Source organism: Cibotium barometz, chromosome 38 (genome assembly GCF_041138505.1).
Source record: "Cibotium barometz isolate CiBa-2024 chromosome 38, ASM4113850v1, whole genome shotgun sequence".
NCBI lineage: Eukaryota > Viridiplantae > Streptophyta > Polypodiopsida > Cyatheales > Cibotiaceae > Cibotium > Cibotium barometz.
This window is the reverse complement of record NC_141083.1, coordinates 19133296-19156470: the sequence shown is the minus strand read 5'-3', so window position 1 is coordinate 19156470 and position 23175 is coordinate 19133296. Positions and strand designations below refer to the sequence as shown.

Sequence of the window (23175 nt, the reverse complement as noted above, 5' to 3'; positions counted from 1 at the left end):
CTATAAGACATTCAACCAAGCTAAGCATGCTCTCTTGAGCTTGCTTTTTGCATTCTGCATATATCATGTGATCATTATTATCCATTTGGGGTGGTTGGGTGGGTTCTAATTTCTTGATTGGTCTATGTGGTGCACTGAGTGAAGAGTAAGAACTTGTTTCATCCTCACTTAGTGACGTACTAGAACTTGTTTCATTTTCTCTTTCTTTGGTTTGCCAATTTTTCATTATGTTTACCCATGCGACGAGATCGAATTTTCTTTTAGGCTTTTGTATCCTATGTCACACATATGGGTTTTGTGGTTGTGTGGTGGTTGTGTGGTGGTGGTCTTTGAGGTGGATGCTTCTGCATCATGTATAGCTTTTCGCTCTTTTGGGATTATGTCCTCTATAGGCTCCTTTTCCTTGCCCTTTAATTCAACCTTGGTTTTGATAGTTTGTTGTCCCTTGTTTTTTTTTTGTTATAGAAGGTTTTGTTTTCTGTTTTGGGTTTTGTTTTAGAGCATGTTCTTCTACCCATGTTGAGGTATTTTCTTTTGCATTCCTTTTGACTGTTTATCATGCCTTGGCTTGTAAACATGCAAGCACATTCAAGGACACCGTGGACAATTGCCCGTTTTGTACACTTAAGATGTTAAGAGTTGTATTTTGTGAGACAAGTTGCATCAAAGCAACTCGTCTTGGGCAATCTTGGAACATGTAATCAATGCCACGTTGTTCAAACATGGGTCGCAAGGTGTCAGTGACTATGAGCATGGAAGTATTCCAAACTGTGCAGTCTGCCACCTTGTGAGGTCCACGACAATAGAAACAAACACTTAAGTGCTTCCTGAGCAGTTTCTACCCTTTGGACTGTTTCTGTTTGGTGCAGGAGAGATGGAGGTTTTGAGTCAATTATGGATGAAGCGGGACACTTTTTAGTATCATGGTCAAAGGTTTTATAATATATGCAGTATAGAAGAGCATGTGTCTTGTATGCACACATTAGGGATTGGGATGATCGTAGTGATTGCACTCAACACAAGGTATTTTGTTCCTCACTTGTAAAGGCATTAAGGATGTGTGTTTTTGAAGGTTCTCATCCTCTCTTAGAGATGTCGATTGGAAGGTTTTAAGCAAGGCTGCATAGAGTTCGGGGAATCTCAATTCTTCTGAGATCAGTCTTTCTCTTGCCATGGCTTCACTTGGTTTAGATGAGGAACACCTCGTAGTATGATCATCTTCTAGCACGTTGTCATCTAAACATATTGCTTCTTTACAACATTGATCGAATGTTTCCGGATTGGATACAACAATGGTCAAGTTGTGTAAGCTGTTATTCTTCAAGCCCATCATGAATTATCTCTTCAATTGAACATCGTTTAATTTTTCTCATGACTCACAACGTGAGTCCAAGAGTTTTATTCGAAGGATAAAATCTCTAATGGATTTATTTGGTTGACACTCAATTGAATAGAGTTCTGTTGCTGCACTCCACCACTGATCACCTTATCTGGAAAAGCCTTGTATAAAGGTTGATTTCAAGGTTTTGAAAGTTGGTGTTGATTGTTGCAGGCATCAATGTAATAAACCATCGACTAGCTTTTAACTCTAAGCATAGGTTCAACACATGTACATTGGTGGGACAGTTGGGATTTCCAAAGGCTTCACATCTCTGTTTAAACATTTGAACGAATTGAACAAGGTCTTTTGTTCCGTCGTATTTGCCCATAATTTTAAAAATTTGTATAACTATATTTTTATATGATCACTTAGGCCGCATGTGAGTGCTCTTGTTGTTGGGAGCGACTCATTGAGTCCTTAGGCTACCCCCCCTTCCTAGACTAGTCAGTATGTCCAAGGTGTGGGCATCCAAGAAAGGGTTGATACCTATAGGATATGTGGAGATGTTAGATAAGGGACCAAACCCTGGTGGGATCGAAGTGATAGGGGGCGTAAAACCCAGTGACACGCTTGTTAATAGGCATGGCCAATGGCATTGGGAGGTGCATTTGCGGCATAGATCTCAATGGCTCGAAGATATTAGCCATTGGGTTCAGTCTTTTTGTGTGATCCCTGGCAATCCCTCTATCGTTGCCATGTCGGATTGCCTAAATTCTCCTTAATGAGCAAAAATATTTATTTTTTTATATTCTCTCTCTTCGTTGGGTCAAACGAGTGTCCATTCACCCACCCTAAATAGCTTAGGCGCTTTACGCACATGAATGATAGATAATTTTCCAGAAAAAGCATATGCTAGTAACTTCTCAGATGGAAGAGGAGGTCCTAAAACCTATTTTCCATCACACTCTCAAGACGAAAAAAAATTCCAATAATTTTTTCCTGTTTCGCAGTACGTTTTTGAGGGTGTTCCAAGAAGGAATTTTGAAAAACTTTGTAGTATGAGGGAGTTGTAGTATTTTTGGAGTACTACAACTTTGTTCCCCTGAGTCGTCCATGATTTTGTCGTTTTTTTTAACCCTTAGAAAATAGCTCGAATATGGCTCGTCATCGTTTTCGCGCTATTTTCTGTGATTTTTCGTGTTTTTTTAGCTATTTTTTGCCTTGATTTTTTGGTCGAATTTTGAGGCTACTAGTCGGAGGCCAAAATGATTGATTTTGACTTCGGATGGCCAGTCCAAAGTCAAAGAACTCGATGTCAACTTTCTGATGAGCCCTAGAGCGCTTTCATCAGATATACGGTTTAGGAGATACGGGCCTCTAAACAGGGGTGTTTTTCATAGTTTTGTTTTGTGCGCGCGCGTGCAATTTTCGAGGGCGTAAACCCTTAGGCCGTGAAGTTGTAGAAAACGGTTCACGCCGTGAACCGGACTTCACGAAAATATTAAATTTGATTTTTTTTTTAGTCTAGTGGGAAATACGAATTTTCCTTTTTTGGGGGGATATTTTTTTAATTTTTTGGGCATGGTAAGTGGGAATAAAAAAAGTCAACCTTTTAATGACACCTCTTACACCCTTCATAAATGACTCCCAAAATGGACACTTTGACAACTCATGAGTATCTACTCATTATGCTCAATAGCCTTAATGAGTTATGTAAAAAAGTGATTAAGAATTAATGCAAGATTAATCCTTTCACTAATCTTTCTCACTTTTATACTAATCAAGGACTCTAATTAACCACTAATCTCTAATTAATTCACACAATTGAGCACACCACTGGATAGAACAAGAGAATGCTAATCTTTGTGCATCAACAATTGTGTAAATTAATCTAAAATAAGAGATTAATTAGATTATTAATTAGGGTCTCCTCTTTTAAGGTAAAATTAAGCAGAGAGAGTCAAATTTCTCCAATTAATGAAAAATTTGATGTAATTAGGTGTTTTGATGCGTCTAGATGCTCTTAAAACACTCAAAAACACCAATTTCGACTACTCATATGATCAATTTAGACCCCATTAAACACATTTTCTTTTTTCTTTTTTCTTAACCTCTTGAGCAAGATTAATCACCCTTAATGATAAAAATCAATCCATTAAGAGAAATTAGTCAAATTCTAGGGTTTTTTTATAGTTTTAAGAAATTTTTTAAATTTTTTTGAAAGATTTAGCTACTCCTAATGCTTGCTAACACTCTAATTCAAACAATTTCAACAACAAACACATAATTAAACTAAAATTAATGATCTTAGATCTATGTTTAACACTAAAGAGAGCTAATATTCACTAAAAATTGCATTCTATTATATTGTTTGATGCAATGAATGCAAACTAAGCCTAATATAAACTATGTGCAAGCCCTAAGAACATGAAAAACCACAATAATAATGACAAAACAATAAATTAAGCTAAAAATTAAGCAAAAAACATTCTTTTCAAAAACAAAAAAGAGAGCTATTCTACACCAATCTCACACAAATCACATCTTTTTCATGGGAAACCTTTATCACCATCAAATCCACATCTTTTTCATGGGAAACCTTTAATCAAGATAATGGGCAATGGGTAATGTGTAGATTAGAGAAAAAACGATGGAAAAAGCCAAGGGATGGTTCCGCCGCCCTTGAGGTCTCCAAGCTCTACAACTCCTTGAGAAGCAATTCCACCGCGCCTCCCGCGAGCGTTGTCACATCGCCGCGTTGACCTATAAGTACTCATCTCTCCTCTCACCTCACTTCACTCACTCCACACACACTCACTAGCATGCATTAGGGAGAGAGATTAGCAAGAGCAAGACTTAATTACACAATGGGAGAGTATTGTATTATGAGAGAAATTCACTTATATACATGGCCATAAGTGTTCACACTCACTTAAACTATGGCCGGCCGAGCACTTTAGGCTCATAAGAGGCCTAATGCTATTACAATGACTACTCTCATAATATATCCATGTAGTACATCACTTAGGACTTTATCCTAACTTACTACAACATGCTCTTGAAGCGGGAATCGCCATAAATACTCCGTCGTCACACCATTATGGACACCCGTCCAAGTTGTAGCTTTGGACACTATTGCTTCATATCTTGAATGTATGACCCTTTGGTGTATTTACCGTGACTCCTTGATGTAAGATAATGGTGGTAGCTCTTGTTAATTCCTAGAATTGTGTTAACACTCACCATGACCATAAAGTCGAATTCCATGAGAAAAAGCAACCATCGTGTGATTCTTCCTATAGTGCAAGGCTTGTTTACTAGATATAATAGGACGTGATGGTCCACAAAGAATACAAATTTGTTGGACAGCAGGTAATGTCTATATTTCTTTGCAGCGTACCATGGCCAACCCTTCACACTTAGTGGTGGTGTAGTTTATCTCTGCATCATTCAGTATTGATGACTGGCAAAGCAAATTGGGTAATCCAATTTGAATTCCCCAGGTTGTGCCAATACACATCCTATGGCAAAGTTTGATGCATCGATGTGCAGATGGAATACAAGATCCCAATTGGGTGGTCTCAGGATTGGTACACTAGCCAGTGTATTCTTCAACTTACCATAGGGCTCTTGACATTCCTCAGTCCATTCAAAGACAATGAGTAGTCTATACAATGGCCTAGCAATTTCAACATAGAATATGATGAAGCGTTGATAATACCCAATGTTGCCCATAAACCACTCTACACCTTTGTAGTTGGTTGGTGGGGGTAATTCCAAGATCAATTTTACCTTGCTCTCATCAGTGGAAATACCATGCTCTCATCAGTGGGTTGGTGGGGGTAATTCCAAGATCAATTTTACCTTGCTCTCATCAGTGGAAATACCATTTTTAGACACAATGTGCCCTACGATTACACCATGCTTGACCCAGAATTGACACTTTAAAGGGTTTACGGATATACGATATAATTGACATCTCTCAAACACCTTCCTCAAGCAAGCCAAGTGCTCAGTCCAGCGTGAGTGCACACATATTGTCAATGAATACTTCCAGCCACTTTTGCAAGTAGTCCTTGATGGCTGTGCACATCAGTCGTCGTTGTTGGAAAGTTGTTGGGGCATTGGTGAGACCAAAAGACATAACCTTATAAGCATATGTCTCCCACATCGTATTGAAAGTCGTCTTGTGATGGTCTTTTGGTGCTATGGACACCTGATTAGACTGAAAACCCATCTAAGAAGTTGTAGACTTCTTCACTTGCTACTCGTTCTAATACATGTTCCATATATAGCAGTGGATAGTGGTCTTTCCTAGTGGTTGCATGTTCTTCACTTGCTACCCGTTCTACTACATGTTCCATATATAGCAGTGGATAGTGGTCTTTCCTAGTGGCTGCATTGACCTTTTTGAGATAAACACAGACTCTCAATTTTCCATTTTTCTTTGGCATAATCACAATTGGTAAAAGCCAATCTATCTATGTGCTCGATTTCATAGATGAAATCCACAGTAATAATGAGTTAATCAATTTCCTCCTTTACAATTGCCACATATTTCGGATTCATCTGATACAGTTTTTGTCTGGATGGTCTTGATCCTTCCATGATCAAGATAGTGTGTTGAACCACCTTGGGTGGTACACCCTTTATTTCCATGATGATCGAGATAGTGTGTCAAACCACCTCGGGTATTTCCATGTATTTCCAAGAAAAAGAGTCCTTGAATTCTTTTAAGAGAGCAATGATCTCTTCTTCTTTAGCCCAATTAAGTCTTTAGTAATGTAGATAGGTTTGGTGTCCTTCCTTAGCTCTCCAATATCAACCTCCTTAACTTCAGCTAGAGAACTTCACCTGGACCATCGTAAGATGTGGATTGGCCATCTTCCTTTACTATTTTAGTTGTCAATTGGACCACCTTTCATTCATCAATGGTGCATGTTTTGAAATGGTCCGGCACTGAGAGTAGGTATGGCTTGTCATCCTCCTCATCTTTCATCCGAGCCATCGCCTTCTTTGCCTCACGCTTAGTTTTAGCCAGAGACTTATTTCATTTTCTATGTCATGCCTTAGTGAGTTTAGGCGTTTTCGGCTCTTGTGGTATAGCCTTTTTCTCTCGTTTTCCTTCCAGGGTTATCTTAACTCCTCACCCCAATTCTTAGAAAACTCCTCGTGCACCTTAGTGACCTCAAGATATCTTAGCCACTGAGAATATGTGGGTTTGCTTCGTATTAGGGCATTTCGTCAAGCAATATACCTCTTTTGTTTATGCCATCTCGTGAGGCATTGGGTGTTGTTGTGTTGCGACCCAGGCCCTCTATGTTGGGTTCACGTCATGAACTGTTTTTCATGCTACAGTACCAACTGGTGTTTCACGTTTCAAATTTTCAGCTCAAAATTACTTTAATTTGAGTCGGATAGGTGCAATTAGGGTACTCTCATATCTCTGATATGTGTGACAATCCTTAATTCGTGAACTAGCAGTCTGTGTGAAAGGTTATTTCGTGAACTGCTAACATGTGAAGCATTAGTATGTGAAGGCTTAAATCGTGAAGTGTTAACTCGTGTGAAGCAATAGGTTATGGTTCATGCCGTGAAGTAGTAGACTGCAGTTCACGTCGTGAATTAGACTATGCTTTATGTCGTGAAACAGAATGTTGTTCACGTCATGAAGTGCTTCACTGCTATTTCACGAGATAAGATTTTTTTTGTTTTGTTGTGTCAGATGTGTTAGGATAAGGCATCCTAATTTTAACAAGGTAATCTCGAGATTCCCGGTGCGATTGCGAAAAGTGTTTCACACCGTGAAGTAGCAAGTTATGTTTCACGTTGTGAATGGTTTCCTGCACTTTCACGTGTTTATAGCCACGTTGACAGAACGATCGTTAGAGAGTGATTCCGTATCCAATTGATCCAAAGAGGTTGTGCCAAGGATTAGGAATGCAATTCAAGACATGAACACAACCAATGGCTCCTTTTTTTGTAGTTTTCATGATTTTTAGAAAAAAACAATACACTGTATGTCACCAATTGCTAGCTCACCCACACTTCCAACACACGATTTTCCAGAACTACTATAATTCCTTCTCTACCACTCAAACCTTATCTACACAATTTTCCAGAACTACTATAATTCCTTCTCTACCACTCAAACCTTATCTACACAATTTCTTCAAAATTCACCTTCCAAATGCAAAGGCAATAGTGAATCTTGCATAATGGGAGGTGGAGCTCTAAGAGGATGAAAGAAACAATGGTGTTTCCCCGGGCAATGGTGCCAAAAATGTTATGGGCTACCGCACCTCCCAAGAGAGAACTCTACCCATTCACAATCGGAAGAAGAAAGAGACAACAACCATCATCGGGTACTTACCAATACTTTGATCTCGCGTCCCTTAAGGCTCCCCAAGCTCCCTTTTGGAAGCTCCACTCCTCCAATCTCCACCTCCACACTATCACCCACCACTGTAGAGTCTCTTTCACCACAATGCAAGGCAATCTACCTCTCACTCTTTCACACACACATGCATAGAAGAGAAACATGCACTAGAGTATACTCTCTCTCTCTCTCTTTCACTCACAAGAGTAACTTGATTAATCTTTAATTATTTTTTAATTTACACATAAGGCAATACACATGGTTTAGCAAGTCAATACTTAATTTACAAGAGTAACTTGATTAATCTTTAATTATTTTTTAATTTACACATAAGGCAATACACATGGTTTAGCAAGTCAATACTTAATTTAATAATGTAGTGTAAATTAATTAGTGATTAAATAGAGCCTCTCAATCATTTCAAATGAAAATAATTAGTGAAAGGATTAAGTTTTAATCACTATTTTTCACAAACCATTAGTGATCAATCTGAACTCCATGAGAAGATGCCTAGTGAGTTAATGTGCATTCAATGAGAGAAGATGCCTAGTGGGTTGGGTAGTATTCACGTTTGGGTGTCATTTATGACAAAAATAAACTCCAAAAACCATGCCAAACTAGCTCTCAAGTTCGGGGACATGAGCCCTTATAGTCCCTATGAAAAGACAGGAGCCTAGATACATGATCCTGCAGACATAAGCCTAGACACATGAGCCGTGAGCCTGTCCACCTAAACTGTGGAGTCTATGCACGTGAGATGTGAACCTAGACACGTGAGCTTGCAGACATAAGAAGCTAGAGATGTGAGTCTAGAGGTAGGTATACCTAACATTGTACTGACCAATTATTACTAACATTGTGAGTCTAGAGGTAGGTATACCTAACATTATACTGACCAATTATTACCACCTGAAGAACTCATAAGGACATACCTACTCATGTCCTTTGAGGATTTTCCTATCATATAATCTGTACCAGATGCCAAGGGGGAAAATTATTATCTTTTATAATTATTATTAGAAATTTTAAGTATAATTATTTCCCACACTAAGTGCACAAACACCAACCCTGTCATAGGTATAGCTCCTAGAAGGATTATTTTATAAAAATAAGATACATGAGCTTAGTTTATACAAAAAATACATGAGCCTACATACATAAACTTGAACACATGAGCCTACATACATAAACTTGAACACATGAGCCTACATGTGTGAGTCTAGAGGCATGAACTTGGATATGTGAGCATGGACAAGTGAGTTCGTAGACATGAGCCTAGACATGTGAGCCTAAACACGTTAGCTTGCAAATGTGAGCCCTACATATGTGAGTATGCAGATGTGGGTCCAGAGGTATGAAACTAAATATGTGAACTTGGATACGTAAAAGTGCAAACATGAACTTGCAAAGATAGCCTAGCAGAGCCAAAAAAAAAAAAACAATTTCATACCTACTCCAAAAGCACTAAGGATCTTTATTGCTTTAGATTAATTGTTAGAAATGATAATACATTCAATTATAGCACATCAGGCCATACTTTCTTTAACCCACCAAGCCTTCAATCATTGCCCTAGTTACTCAATAGATTAGTCCTCTTAAGAAGGTAAGACTCCTTCGGATCCCACCTCAAGTGAGGAGATTTGGAAGAAATGAGCTAATGAAACACAAACATCTAGAAATAGGAGCCACCACCATGGTCCTTTGAGCTCCCCAAATTAGCTCTATAAAATAGTGCCATAAGCTTTATGAAGAAGGCATTAAACCACCCTATTATTGGGAAAAGCTTTAGTGAAGGAGTGAGAGGAGGACCAAGAACCTCAAGGTTCGCTCCCACAAGAAGCGGTCAAACCATGTCTGACACCATAATGTTTCAAACATTTGGTGTCAAGATCTTAAGCGAGGTTTATCTCCCAAAGCTTACCACCACCATGATCAACAATTAGCCCAAAAACTATAACTTCTACGATAATTGGAACGTCTATTTTGTTGTACCATTAGGGGTAGGGTGTTCCTCAATACACGAAAAACAATAAGGGTACACAGTGCAAGCAAGAGTCCCACTTTCCAGATGAGCTCATTACAGAAACATCTTCACCACAAAACCAAGTTCCAATTCTTCTCCATTTGGACAAAGAACAGGGAACCAAAGGAACCTGGGAGAGCATTCTCATAATGTGTCCTCTATGAGCCTATAGTCTCAAAGCTAGGCCGATGGGGCCCACCTAGACAATAATCACACTATGTGTTGTGTCCACACACTACCAACCCTAGCTAATGTCCACACACTATGACCAGCTGGACGCGGTCATTTATGTCTCACACATGCTGCTACCTAACATGCCAGCACATAGCATAGTTGGCACACACTGACATCGAGCTTGAATCTCAACAAAGTTCAAGAGTTCCTCGACCTTGAGAGTTCTATACCAACCTTCTAATGTTAGACTAAAGGCATTGGTCTTGGAAACCTCATTTTGTTCTCCTATGGCCTCACACACTTGATCCCTATGAGTATCTTGAATAGGCTTCACCCATAGATTATGCCTCTATGTTTTTGAAACCACGGTGCACCAAAGAGTGAGAGATCTCAACAATATGGTAGTAGGTCACCGATGCAATTTTCGATGCAAGGGCCCACACCACATTGCAAAGTGCCCTCACAAAGATCTTGCACTAAATCCTCCAAGTTCTCTAAGCACTCCATATCACATGCCCAACCCTAACATAATTCCTTACAAAGACACATGCTATAAGTGCATATTCAACCTTGCTTACAATGATTGTCGCAACACAAGGGTCCTTCATAAGCCTTCCTTTGAACTTTAGCTTCTCGTTTTACAAGTTCTTGAATTTTATCCTTGAATAATACCTTGGATTTGATACCACGGGCCCTTCTAAGGGAAACATTAAAGATGTGGCCTACATGCCATGTTATTGAAGTCTCTCACCCTTGTTTGCACCATAATTTAGAACAAGGAGGCATAGTCAATTCCTGGGGGCAACTCAAAACATTGAGGAAGCTGCATTTCTAAGGAAGGTGGTAGGACAAAGTCTTGAGGATGCCTAAAAATAGCATGAAACAAGCAGGACATGTAAATCTAGTGTTGCTAGTAACAAGGATATAGATCAGCCAAGTGCACAGTAGTGCCAGAAAGTGTCGGAGGCACTCGAAGCAATTGGGAAACAATGTAAGACCACGGAAGAATGACCTCAACAAAAAATAGTGTTGTGTTAGGGTATGTCCAAAAGATGGATGGGAGCCAAAAGATGATCCCAGAGAATGGTTATAAAATTAAGGGGAGTATAACTCTATCAAGAAGGGGTTAGATATTTTGCCCCAGCCTCTACAAAATGGAAATCTAAAAGTGATGGACATCTCGCACACCCGAGTATAATTTATGGGATGAATAAGATGAAATTAAACACCACATTGGATCAGTTTCTTTGTTTGGTGTGTCCAACTACATGCAATAATTAATAAATTGGATCATAGATAACGCAATACCTTGTGGATCAATAGAACCTATTCCGAACTTTCACGAAGCAGTCCTAGAGCTCGAAATTTAAGGGGTTAGACATTATCAAGAGTCCTTGTGGATGGATTTGGTGTCAATGTTCTCTATTGGAGCAATGGCTCAGAATTTAGGAATCACATAGATTCAGAGACATTCATTCAGCACCATTTGCAGTTAAAATGGTAGGTCGGCAGAGTTATGCATGTTGGAATCTTCCACCTATGGATAGGAAATTAGTGTGACAGTTTGCAAGTTTCCAAAATCTTTTGTGATATTGTGGATGAAGGACAATTCAGTTGTTGGGTCATCCCCTACTGCTACATGGAAAGATACAACAAAATTAGAAAACTTATACCGTGGGGCAAAAAGAAAATTAAGGTGTCAGTAGTCTCAAAAGGAAAAGTGGATCCTTCTATCAGCCCTCTCTATGCAAAAGGTTTGATTTGGATGGAAGGGGTGGATAATGAAGAAGAAAAGATTCTAAAGGAGGACAATCCATATTTGTTTTTGATTTTTGATGTTGATGTTGCCCAGTTGGTCTCTCAGTATGAGCCGGACATTATGTGAGTACTAGCCAATAGTTTCAGTACTTTTAATAGATCTAGCAGTGTTAGAAGATATGGTAAAGAAGGATCTAGAAGAGGCCATAGAAGTAGATGTTCCAGTACAAATAAAAGTTGTGATTGCTATAAAAGAGGCACATGAGAAGGACATGTTGAAAAGTGGCCGATGAGTAGAATCCTCGAATGGTACAAGTTAGTGCTAAGCTAAGTTACACGAAATGTTGTCTTCAAGAAAAAAAAACTTGTAGTTATACAGATATGAACGGCAATAGTCCCAATTTTTATCACATTAAAATCAACCTTAAGGAATGTGACGTTCCGAGTAGTAAGGATACCGAATAAACCCAAATTATTCAAGGCAAGTCAAGGAAGAAATTAATAAAATATTAAAGGTAGGTCCATTTATCTAGTTGATGAGGCAAGTTGGATGTTACCAACAGTGATTATGCCCAAGGAAAATGGAAAGTTGAGGGTACTGAAAGTTGAAGTCATCCAACATCACATCCTTCTCTCATTGCGATGCAATGGGAAACATGTGATATACTCATTTTTAAATGATTTTATATAGCGGCTACAATCGAGCTTGAATGGCCCCAAAAAGATAGCTTTTGTTACAAAATGGGGAGTGTTTTCTTCTAATGTTATGGCATTTGGATTGAAGAATGTCCAAGCCACTTTCTAAAGGATGGTATAGGAGTTCTTTCATGATTATCTCACAGCTTTTCTGAGTGTTTATTGATGAATTTAGTGTCTTGAGAGAGAAGCACTCAAAACATTTACAACATCTAACCTTATGTCCTAAAAATTGACAAGAAACCAGGCTCAATTCTAATCTAACAAAGTGTGCCTTTGGATGGTTTTCTTCTAATGTTATAACATTTGGATTGAAGAATGTCCAAGACACTTTCTAAAAGATGATATAAAAGATTTTTTATGATTACCTCATAACTTTCCTGAGTGTTTGTTGATGACTTTAGTGTCTTGAGAAGTGCTGAAAACATTTTAGCATCTAACCTTGTGTCTAGAAAAGTGCCAGGAAACCAAGCTCAATTTGAATCTAGCAAAGAATGCCTTTGCAATAGGAGCATTGCTAGGTCACATTGTTTTAGAGAAAGGATTAGGAGTAGATCCTTGGAAGGTCTACTGAGGCTGGAAGCTCTATGAAATATCAAGGAATTTGGGACCGATCAAATGACACACACAATTTCTTTGGAATATTTGGTGTATGTGGCATGTCCACTGTACTTGAAGTATGCCCAATATCATTGTGAAAAGGTATTCCAGCACCTCAAGCTTTTGCTTGCGCAGCCTCGATTGTGTGACCTCCAGATTGGACGAGGCTTTTCCATGTTTTTGTGGATGACTCATATGTTACAATCAAGAGTTCGCTCATGCAAGAGATAAAAGGTGGATGGTATGTAAGAGATAAAAGGAGGATGGTACGGTTCGATTTATTATGCAAGCCGGATAATTTCAAGTGCCTTCAAGAATTACTCCATAAGTGAGAGTGGGAGACCTTAGACATGACATACTAAGTAAATAAGTTTTGGTATTACCTATTGGGTAATCGTTTTGTTTTCTATGTCAACCACTAGGCTTTATTATATTTGGTAAGTAAGCCAAACATGATAAGAAAGTTAGCAAGGTTGGTGTTGTTGTTGTAAGAGTTTGATTTTACAATATGGAACAGACTTCACTATGAACAACTTGTTGCATATTTCTTGTCCCGAACAAGTTCTAGAAAATCGACAGATGATGTGACTAGTTTTTCATGCAGATCAGTTCACATTGGAAGTTCCTCAAATGACTTGGCATGATAAAATGATGATGTTCTTGATTGATGAAGCATTTCCAAAAGAAATTTCATGAGATCACAAGAAGAGACTGGCTCTTTGAGCAAGACATTCATGGTGATTAAATCCTAATTGTATAAGGTGGAATAGATTAAGTGTTATAGAGGTGCGTTTCTAGTCAACAACCTTGCACCAGAGGCACACCAAGGAGTAAGTAGACGAACTTTTTTCGAACACATCACAAGCTGAAGATCTTTAGTGAATATGGCAACCGACAATTTTGAAAGATACATGGCAATACTAAAGCTTCATATTTTTATCATAGGTTGGGTCAACCTAATACTCCAGATAGAATGCCACATAAACCGGTATTGCCTTTAGAGCCTTTTTCAAAAATGGGGACGATTTTATTGGATCATTTAAATCCCCAGCACATAGAATTGGCAACAAATACATTTTGGTGGCCACAGATTATTACACCAAGTGGGTGGAGGCCAAGGCACTCAGAGATAGTAAGACCATATCAGTGGAACTTTTTTTTATGTGAAATGATCATGACAAGATTTGGATGGCCAATAGAGTTGGCCAGTGGCCAGTGATCAAGGAGGCCGTTTCTTGAATGATGTGATCTACATTCTCACAAAGCAGCACATGATTGTACAAAATCCATATAGGGTAATATTCTCAAGGCCAATAGTCAAGCAAAGTCTACCAATCAAGTATTACAAAAGATCCTAAAGAAAATAGTCAATGAAAAGCAAACTGACTGAGATCGAAAGTTGTACTCTACACTCTAGGCATTTCGGACAACTTATAAGATAGCAATGGAACATACTCCTTTTTCGTTGTGGTCAAGAGGTGGTGGTGCCCGTAGAGTTTGTCATTCCAAGTTTTAGAGCGGCGATTATTATTCCAAAAACTTTCTCTAGAGGAATCTATGACTCATAGTCTAGAATAGCTACTGGCGCTAGGAGAGAAGCAGTTCTAATGTCATATGCAATGGTATCAAAAAAAATTGAAGGGCATAAATACCAAATTTATAATATTTAATGTGGGTGACCTAGTGTTACGGTTTAATTCCAGAATGGGTCTACACCTCAAAAAGCTGAAGTTACATTGCATAGGGCCATATTGGATATCCACGAAGATTGGTAAGCTACCACACATACAACACCCTTGTATTCTATTTCAATAACATCATTGCATGATGAGGGTTTCACTCCATGTAGTGTACATGCATTGAATGAAACCCTCATCTTTGCATGATGAAGGCTTCACTCCCCATAGTGTACATGCATTGAGTTGTGCTCAGATCCCTTCATGCAACATTATTTTATATGGAATGATATTTCTCGAACCATGCTACTCTTCAATATTTCATGATTCGACGAGTAGCACAGTTGCCCATTATCCCATCTTTCCTCAAAGTTTGTTTCATTCGCACATTTCCGTTTTGTGCTTTTGTTCTCAATTCTTTGAGCTCATCGCATACTTCCTTCCATACGTTTTGCACTTGCATTTGCTCATGTTTTTTCCTTCCCTTCACAACAATGGTGGAATTCGAGAAGCTCACAATCCTGTTGGATGGCAATATAAATCACGATAGAGCTTGGCTCGAGAATGTGGGTATGTTGCAATTTGCTTCACTTCAGTGGTTCCTTGCAATAGATAACCCAAATGCCACATAAAAACTCATTGGGGTGCAAAAGGATAGAGTTGTCAAGACAACTCGTCAAGGAGTTTTCATTCTAGCCCCAAAGTATGGATCAATGTTCCATCTATATGGAGGGAGCAACAGATATTCCTTTTGCCACCGAGGAGAAGATGGAGTCGTTCTTTGGTTCCAAAGGACTGGCTAAGGGGTATAAGAAGATAACCAGCCATGATGATGCTTACAACAGACTCCGTTTTAGGTTTCCAATTGAAATGACAATGTTGCACACAAGACAACTTATATGTCAAAGAAGGCATTATGACAATCTATATGCTCCTGAGGTAAGCCTATCTCTTGAGCTACCATTTTATTTCCACATGGAGACAGATAAACAATGTCAAGCCTAGCTCAGGGAAGGCAAATATTGGGCCATATCTTATTTTACTACATCCAAGGCATCCATGTTGCAGTACCAACCCTAGTAACAATAACAACTAGTCTACTTGAAAAGCTACAGTTCAATCAAGAGATGAAGAAGGGACAAGAGCTTGTATTCTTAAGGTCAAAGACACATGCTACGGTAAGCTCTTGACATGAACAGCTCACAATCCACAACAACAAATTTGAAATTTTCGGGACTCGTGTAATCTACAATTTATAGATCGAGTTGGGGTAAGTGCTCAAACCTCGAACAGTGTTGCAACATCAAAAGTTTCTATGATTCCAGCCTCCAAAAAATAAAACATGACAAAAACACAACTGGAAGCACAAACTTTTTTTCGCTATTGCTCTCCTCTAATTTGGTAATATTGAGACATTTATAAATGAGCATGTAACTAGCTCAAGGAGGGAGCTGTGGGGGATATTAGATATAGACAATAAAGTGCTAATTAGTTACATTAACAATTCTATCTTTTACCTAAAAATAAAGTGCTAATTAGTTACATTAACAATTCTCTCTTTTACACAATGACATGAGAATGGTTTGTGGATGGAAGTAACAACAGAAAACATTGACTTACTTCTAATATAAGAATGTGTGAATTGTACTAGAAATCAGTTCTACAATAGATCCATTCATGTGATCTGATCTCTACTGTGCTAGCTTCAATCCTTGCAAAGAACAGACCACGTGTAAAATGATTGCTAAGATCTATGAAGCAAGCAAAATCTTCTCTTGGAACCTGCCTTAAACACAAGTAATCAGACCCCTTGGCCTTCAGCACTCTTGCTTGGGCGTGGGCAAAGCCACATTATTCACATAAGTTTTCCATCACCTCAAGGGAATTCCTTCATGGAAACTGGAACTTCGGTGACAGATTTACTTGAAATAACACACACCATAATCCCATAAAGGGCACTTTTCTGTGTTCAGTATCTATGAAAATCCAAAACCACCTCTTAGTTAAGAAGGCATTGAGAAGGCCGACGTATTGTTATGCAAAATTGAGGGAAGGAGGTAAGAGTTTAAGCATGGTTGCCAAGCCTAGCCGTCAACCTCCAAATACATTATTCTCCATCAAAAAAAATCTCTTCAAAGAATATTGTAGTCTTTACATGCACTAATCTGCTGGACCATGCATCAGTTTTAGATGCATACGTCAGCATGTCCCTATCAAGGCCTCAAAGAAGCTCAAGGGAAACCGTGATGCGAAGACCTTGAATCACATCCTTCCTCAATGCATGTTCCATATTCGCATAGAGGAGAAAAGTGACCTTCCTATCACATTAGATCAGCATCATTTTGCAGTTCCATCATCACAACTCAGTACACCATTGGTTGACGTATCATTTTTACGTCTAACTCTCCTGTAGAACAGAACATAAGCCGCAGCAGTCATGACTTCATCTTCACTAATGGGAGAAACCCGACTATCATCAAAGTTGTACCATCCATTATCATCATCGAGCTGCATCAGCACAGTAAAACCATCATGAAGAGCACTTAAGTTGAAGTTCAGCCATGGAGTCAGCCCCCCATATTAGCAGAGAAGGGTAAAGTTGAATCACCATTTGTCAACAAAAAGCATCACTTCAATGACACCACTTACGTATGTCATCGTTTTTAAAATGCACCACTTCACTGACACCATTTATGTTTGTTGTCATTCTTGGCATGCACTGAATGCTCTACTCATAAGAATACTAGTGGATTCAAAGAAAGAGAATGGAATATAAAAGTACCTTGACATAGGCCGTATAATGGCCTCCACCCATGCTCCCATAATGATTGGTAACAGCATAAAGTTCATAAATCGCATCATCCTTGTGAGGGATGTACCTACTCAAATCTAAACCATGGATAGGGAAGTTCACATACGTCTCAAGCTTGTCCTTCAAGTACCTGCTAAAAGAAAACCTCTTTAAATGCAAGACAAGAATATCTGGAAGTCTCCATAAATCCAGTTTCTTACTCGCCTGCTGATGCACCTTACAGACAGGACAATACCTGCAATCAATCATGAAAACAGTCATTTCACGATGATAAAAAAAATAAAAAGAAAATGTAAAGCAAATACATGAACAAATGATAAAGCAAATGCATAAACAACCAATAAACAGAATACAGATAAATAGCCTTAACTCACCACATGTCTTCTGGACCCAAAGGTTCTTCTTTTAAAAAGGCATCTAGACAACCGTACAAGGAGACCACCTCCTGCTGTGGTGTCTTTACAGAACATTTTGAGCTGAACACTTCAGGCATCGCTTCAAATTGGCTCATGTCGTAGTACTCAAAAGCCTTCTCAGACCAGTCTACAACAATATGGACTCTTGTATTCAGCTGAATAGACCTAAAAACGGAAGGAAGAGGCTTCCCCAAGTCTATGAAAATAAGCTTTTCCACAAACCCCTCTTCTGCAAGCCAGAACTGAAAAAGACCATCTTGATTGAACCCATTGGCTAAATCCTCAGTGGGGGAATCTCCTGTATTCAAACCAGGCTGAGCATTCTCCAACATCTTTGTATCTTGGTCGATGTGAATTCTGTTTCTGAATGGGCGTAGAAGATTTTCAAAAAAGTTCACCAAATCTGCTCCTCTTCGTAAACCCTCTTCTGGAAGGGAAGCAATAAAAGGGGGTCCGATCATATTCAACTGTTTTTGTGGGGCATCCCTGCATATGAAGCAAAATTCAAGACCATTTGTCTCCGTTATCTAGAGCCCTGTACATAACGAGCCGTGCCAGCACTTCTAAAAATATAAAAAATCATACATATATGGCCTTGTGCAAAATCAATGCATTGTTTGACAATGGAGTTGGATCAACACCCAAGCCACATAAATGCATATTACACACAATAAGTAGACACAACACCAACGATCAAAATGTATCAATAAATGCATCTTGTTTTCATACACAAAACAAAATTTACAAGGCCATATAAAAAGAAAAGAAAGAAAGTTCGATAAAAAACTTACTTCACAGAGCGTCGATGCATAAAAACCAACAAAGGAGCTTTTTCAAATGTTTTGGGAAGCCTATGTGCTGCTATATAGTCAGCATCACGAACTAGCTTTAACCAATCAATGTGATCCTCCAGTAATTTGAACTGATTATGATAGTCCAGCTGGAAATTGGGTTTAAAATCAAACAAGGCTTAGAATATCGACCTTGATGTTGCTAAGGAAGCCTTCGATTTGAAACTTTCATAGCACACACTCGCAAGCAATCTATGCTTTCAAGATAAAAGTTTCACGACTCACATACCTCTGTTAGGAAAAACCTCTCAGCATAGATAAAAGCTTCACGACTCACATACCTCTGTTAGGAAAAGCCTCTCATTGTTTTGCAAATTACAAGCCTTCCCCACAACAGAAACAAGATCTTTGCATCTCCTTTGCTTTGGCACTGTAATTGTATGAAGTGTTGGAGGTGCACTTCCATCACTACTGAACACCCTCACAGTAAACGTGGGATTTGTGGTTGATGATAATGGTAATGAAAGATACATGAAAGGATCGAATGTTACTGAGACTTTATCGCAAAGCGGGCATACAAGAGTAGACTTATACTGGCCCTATCAAAGAAGATCAAAAGAGTTACTTCCACTAGTTAGTTTGTATTTCCCCAACCCCACAACAAAGCTATCATATTGATTAAATGGCAAATCAAACAACATAGCAGAGGTTTTGAGAGCTGGACAGACCTGGCAGATATCCACGATTATCGAATCATTGCGTGCTTTGTGATTTCTCCAACTTTCATTTGCTACTTCATCATCTGATCTTCCATCGATATCTTTCGGTTCGATATAAGGCTTAAACTTCACTCGATTCAAATCTTCATGCAACCCATCTAGAAGGAAGGCCAGAAGTTCCTAAAGCAATGCGGCAATGAATGACAACCCAATCAGCAAAGCCACCTAAGCAAATAAGGCTCTAGACTACACAACTTTTGGAGACTCCTCACATGAATATAATGCACATAAGTGTGACGTTCATTATTCAAAAACCCCATTTATCAAGTGCATTCATGGCATACTTCTTTTTTTCCCTTTTTTTCCGACTAGCCTTAGGCCCAAGATCCAACTGTAGTTACCGATTTTTCACCACCCGTAGGTGCTTAATTATCCGCTGTAGACGATGCCGAAGAGGAAGCACCAAGGGGGGATTTTGAACCCAAGAACTCTTCGTCCTAGGCAAACACCTTCACCACTCGGGCTATCACCTCATTGGCGCATTCATGGCATACTTACGAAAAACAGAAACGGGAATGGTGTGGTCATTAAGGGAACTAGAGTAGAACAAGAAGAAGTGTTCTGTTTCTGAACATCTTGATAGATTTCAGAAGCTCCAGCATTTTTCTTGACTTCTTGATTGAAAAATGGATAAAAGAGTTATGTAATATCCAACAATTAGATTATGTACTCTCTACTTCCTAAAAGGAAGAAGTACTTTTTGTAATGTCAGTTTATAATTCTCAAATAGGGAATTAGGAAAAAGAGCTATGAACTAGTTTTTGTAATTTCAGTTTATACTTCTCAAATGGGGGATTAGGAAAAAGAGCTATGTAATATTGAAATGCCCAATAAATTGGTTTTACTCCCTAATCCCTAAAAAGAACTTACATTTTTAACTCCAATTTATACGTCTCAAATAGGCTTTTCTAGCTCTAGTTTAGAACTAGAAATAGGAAAGGGTTACCAAATCTAGTTTCAAAAGAAAGGCTAAGGAAAAAAAAGTATCCTGAGAAATAGATCCTTCTTATTAGTCAGAAAAAAAAAAACAAATACATAAAGCAGACTACAACCCTCAAAAGAGGTCAAACGACCCTCTGAGGAGGTCAAGATACAATGCACAACAGAGGAGATCTCCTTCCTTGGCTGGCCGCTCTCATTCCTCTCTAGGGGTTGAAAATAAAAAGCATCATAGCCCTCACTGGTAGGAAAGAGACCGGGGAGAGGCTGTGAAAAAGAGCACCAACTAGACAGTGGAAGGTCCAGACATGGATCCATGCCTAAGAGAAAAGGTGGTGAGCTCTACTCGAGGAGTCGTCAGCCCACAAGGCTTACAGAGCTGGTTTGGATGGGGAATAGGTAATCCATCCTGCTACAGAGACGCTCCCACCTTGCAGGTCTCCAAGGAAGACCACTAAGCACTCGCCTGATTCTCAGCAACCCCTGGATGGTCGTCTTCATAGAGATGAGCCACCTGTGCCTCCATCCATCAAACAAGCCACTTAGATCTCTGAAGCCAGAACAGTCAAGTTCCATCCTCCTACTAGTTAGGCTTGGCTAATAGCATCCGTGAGGCGAATGTCACCAACAAACTCAGAGAAATCGATGACCTCATCCCAAATAGTGGTAGCCACCAACAAACTGTCCACTCCCTTATGAAGGGCTACACTCAGTGGGAGGGAGATGTCACATGAGTGCTAACAGCGGAAGACTTAAACACAGAATAACGCTCAGCCCCGAGAGAAGAAATGGCCCAGACTCTAGGTGCACAAGAAAGTTGCACGACACTACTCCATCAGATTCAAGTTCCCTGTGACCCATCGCCCTCAAAGGGTGTGGTGCCCGTCCAGATGAAGCAGATAGTTTTTGCACCAGCAGGGTGACAGATCCATCAATGGCCTTTGCTGCATCTGGCCTGCCAGATGTACCAAGCGGCAATGCTGTTAATAAGCGCTTACCTCTTATTAAATATTATTAGTGATGAATGTGGGAATAAAAAGGTGCTAGGTGGTTGTGTAAACCGACATCTGTTTACTTAGTACTGTAAAGCGGTTCTAGTGTGTGTGAACAGCTGCTAGTGTGTGGGTTCTTTTGTGTGTGGGAACCTCCTCTTAAGAGGATCTTATGTAAGCAATGATGTATGTAGGTGACACCTACTAGGGACACTTTGCATCATGGTTTGACATGTGGCATATGTGGTGGTAGCATATGTATGCTACTGTAAACGGAAGGGCATCTGTACACGGAAAATCTTATCAATCATGGAATTTGAAAATACACATAAGCATGCTAGATAAAACAAGATGACGAATCTGCACAGTACACCACACTAGGGGCCAGAGGATGGGCTGAACACCCCCCCCCACCCCCTCTTTATGGTTAGATTACCAAAAAGGAGTCTGCTTCCAAAATACAACTTCACGGGCGTCCCAGGATTCTCCATTGCCTAGCACCTATCTCTTCCAATACAATATGAAAGCAAAACTAAAACACATGCAGAATTTGTTGATGATCCTCAGCACAAGAGAGCATTCCTGGCATAAAGCATATGTAGGACAACCATGGACAGCCCATAGCACTCCCACATCAGCCAACGACAGCTCTGCATCTTCATCTTCCTTCTGTCTGGCTCATAGAACTAATTGACCAGCCTTGTAGGGCTGTTAGCAACAGTCGACCAGCTCTCAGTAGCCACAGAAGGGGTCGACTGGTAGCAACACACATACCAGAAGGTCTCAGCTCAGCAAAGGATCACCCTCCCTCCAATCGACCAGCTTTCCCTCCTATTAAGTGCCCTGACCAGCAGCTTTGAAGAGCTGTAAACAGCCAGCCAGTAGCAGGAAAAGCTCCCAGGAGTAGTCGACCAACTTCTCCCATACACCTAGATGGTTTCCGTCGCGATGGAAGGTGGGAAAAGGCTGCCAACAGCTGCAAAACTGGTCGACCAGCTCCCATGCACCGCCTACCATAAATCTGGAGTTCTCCCCAATAATAGAGCCTCCCCGCTGAAAATAGCTTAATCGTGTGCTTTTCTGGTCCAGAAGGGGGCGCCTACTATCAGTTGGTTCAAGTCAAGTCCGGTGCCCACCTTATGGCTGCCACATGTATTAAAATAGTCCTATCTTACAAGTTGTCCGGTAATTTATAAGTGTGTGTGAACCTGCACCCATAATTATTAGTATGTGAAACTATAAAGCCGTAAATTGGGTTTTTGGGGACACTTACCACCTGCAAAACACATGTTGACCACTTGTCAGTTGCAAACATGTGTGCACATACACGTCCACAGGGTGACCAGGTGTCCTTGGCCCCATGGACAACGTAGGTAGAAATCTCAAGCATTGTCCAAGCAAACAATACAAGTCATCCAAAGATAAAATCAAGGTCATGCATACATGAGTGCAACCAAGTGCAAGCAGCGGCACAGAGAAAGACTTTAGGCACAGGATTAAGTGAAAATTTGAGATTTTTTTAAATTCATGCTTAATTGCATGATTCAAGGCAAACAGGACAATTTCATGCACGCAAATGCAAAATTTTTTGCTTGATTGCACAAATTCAAGCTACAAGCTTTGCAAAAATTTGGGGGTTTTCGAAAATTCGTGCTTAATTGCACAATTGCACCTCCATGGTACACAAGGATTTAGGGCTATTGCAATTTATGTGCAATTGGCACAAAATTGAGACCAATGGTGCATTAAAATTTGGGGCTTTTCGCATTTGTGTGCAATTGGCACATCATTCAGCTCTCTGGTGCACAAAAATTTGGGA

At 39.6% G+C, this 23175-nt stretch overlaps 1 protein-coding gene across 3 annotated transcripts in view; it reads right to left on the bottom strand.

Annotated features, from left to right (window-relative positions):
* Positions 1–16226: 16226 nt before the first annotated feature.
* The window catches only part of LOC147616421 (ubiquitin carboxyl-terminal hydrolase 9-like), an 88113-nt gene continuing 81164 nt past the window's right edge, over positions 16227–23175 (bottom strand). Inside the window, exons 9-14 of one of the 3 annotated variants that reach the window (XM_086777501.1) lie at positions 19375–19545; positions 18988–19245; positions 18647–18795; positions 17814–18341; positions 17410–17674; positions 16227–17135 (exon numbers count right to left, since the gene is read on the bottom strand). In XM_086777501.1, the coding sequence (XP_086633627.1) occupies positions 16965–17135; positions 17410–17674; positions 17814–18341; positions 18647–18795; positions 18988–19245; positions 19375–19545 (1542 nt within the window). In that variant the 3' untranslated portion in view covers positions 16227–16964. Of the gene's footprint in view, positions 17136–17409; positions 17675–17813; positions 18342–18646; positions 18796–18987; positions 19246–19374; positions 19546–23175 lie in introns of those variants that run through there. The other 2 variants (XM_086777502.1, XM_086777503.1) reach the window with 2 other exon arrangements.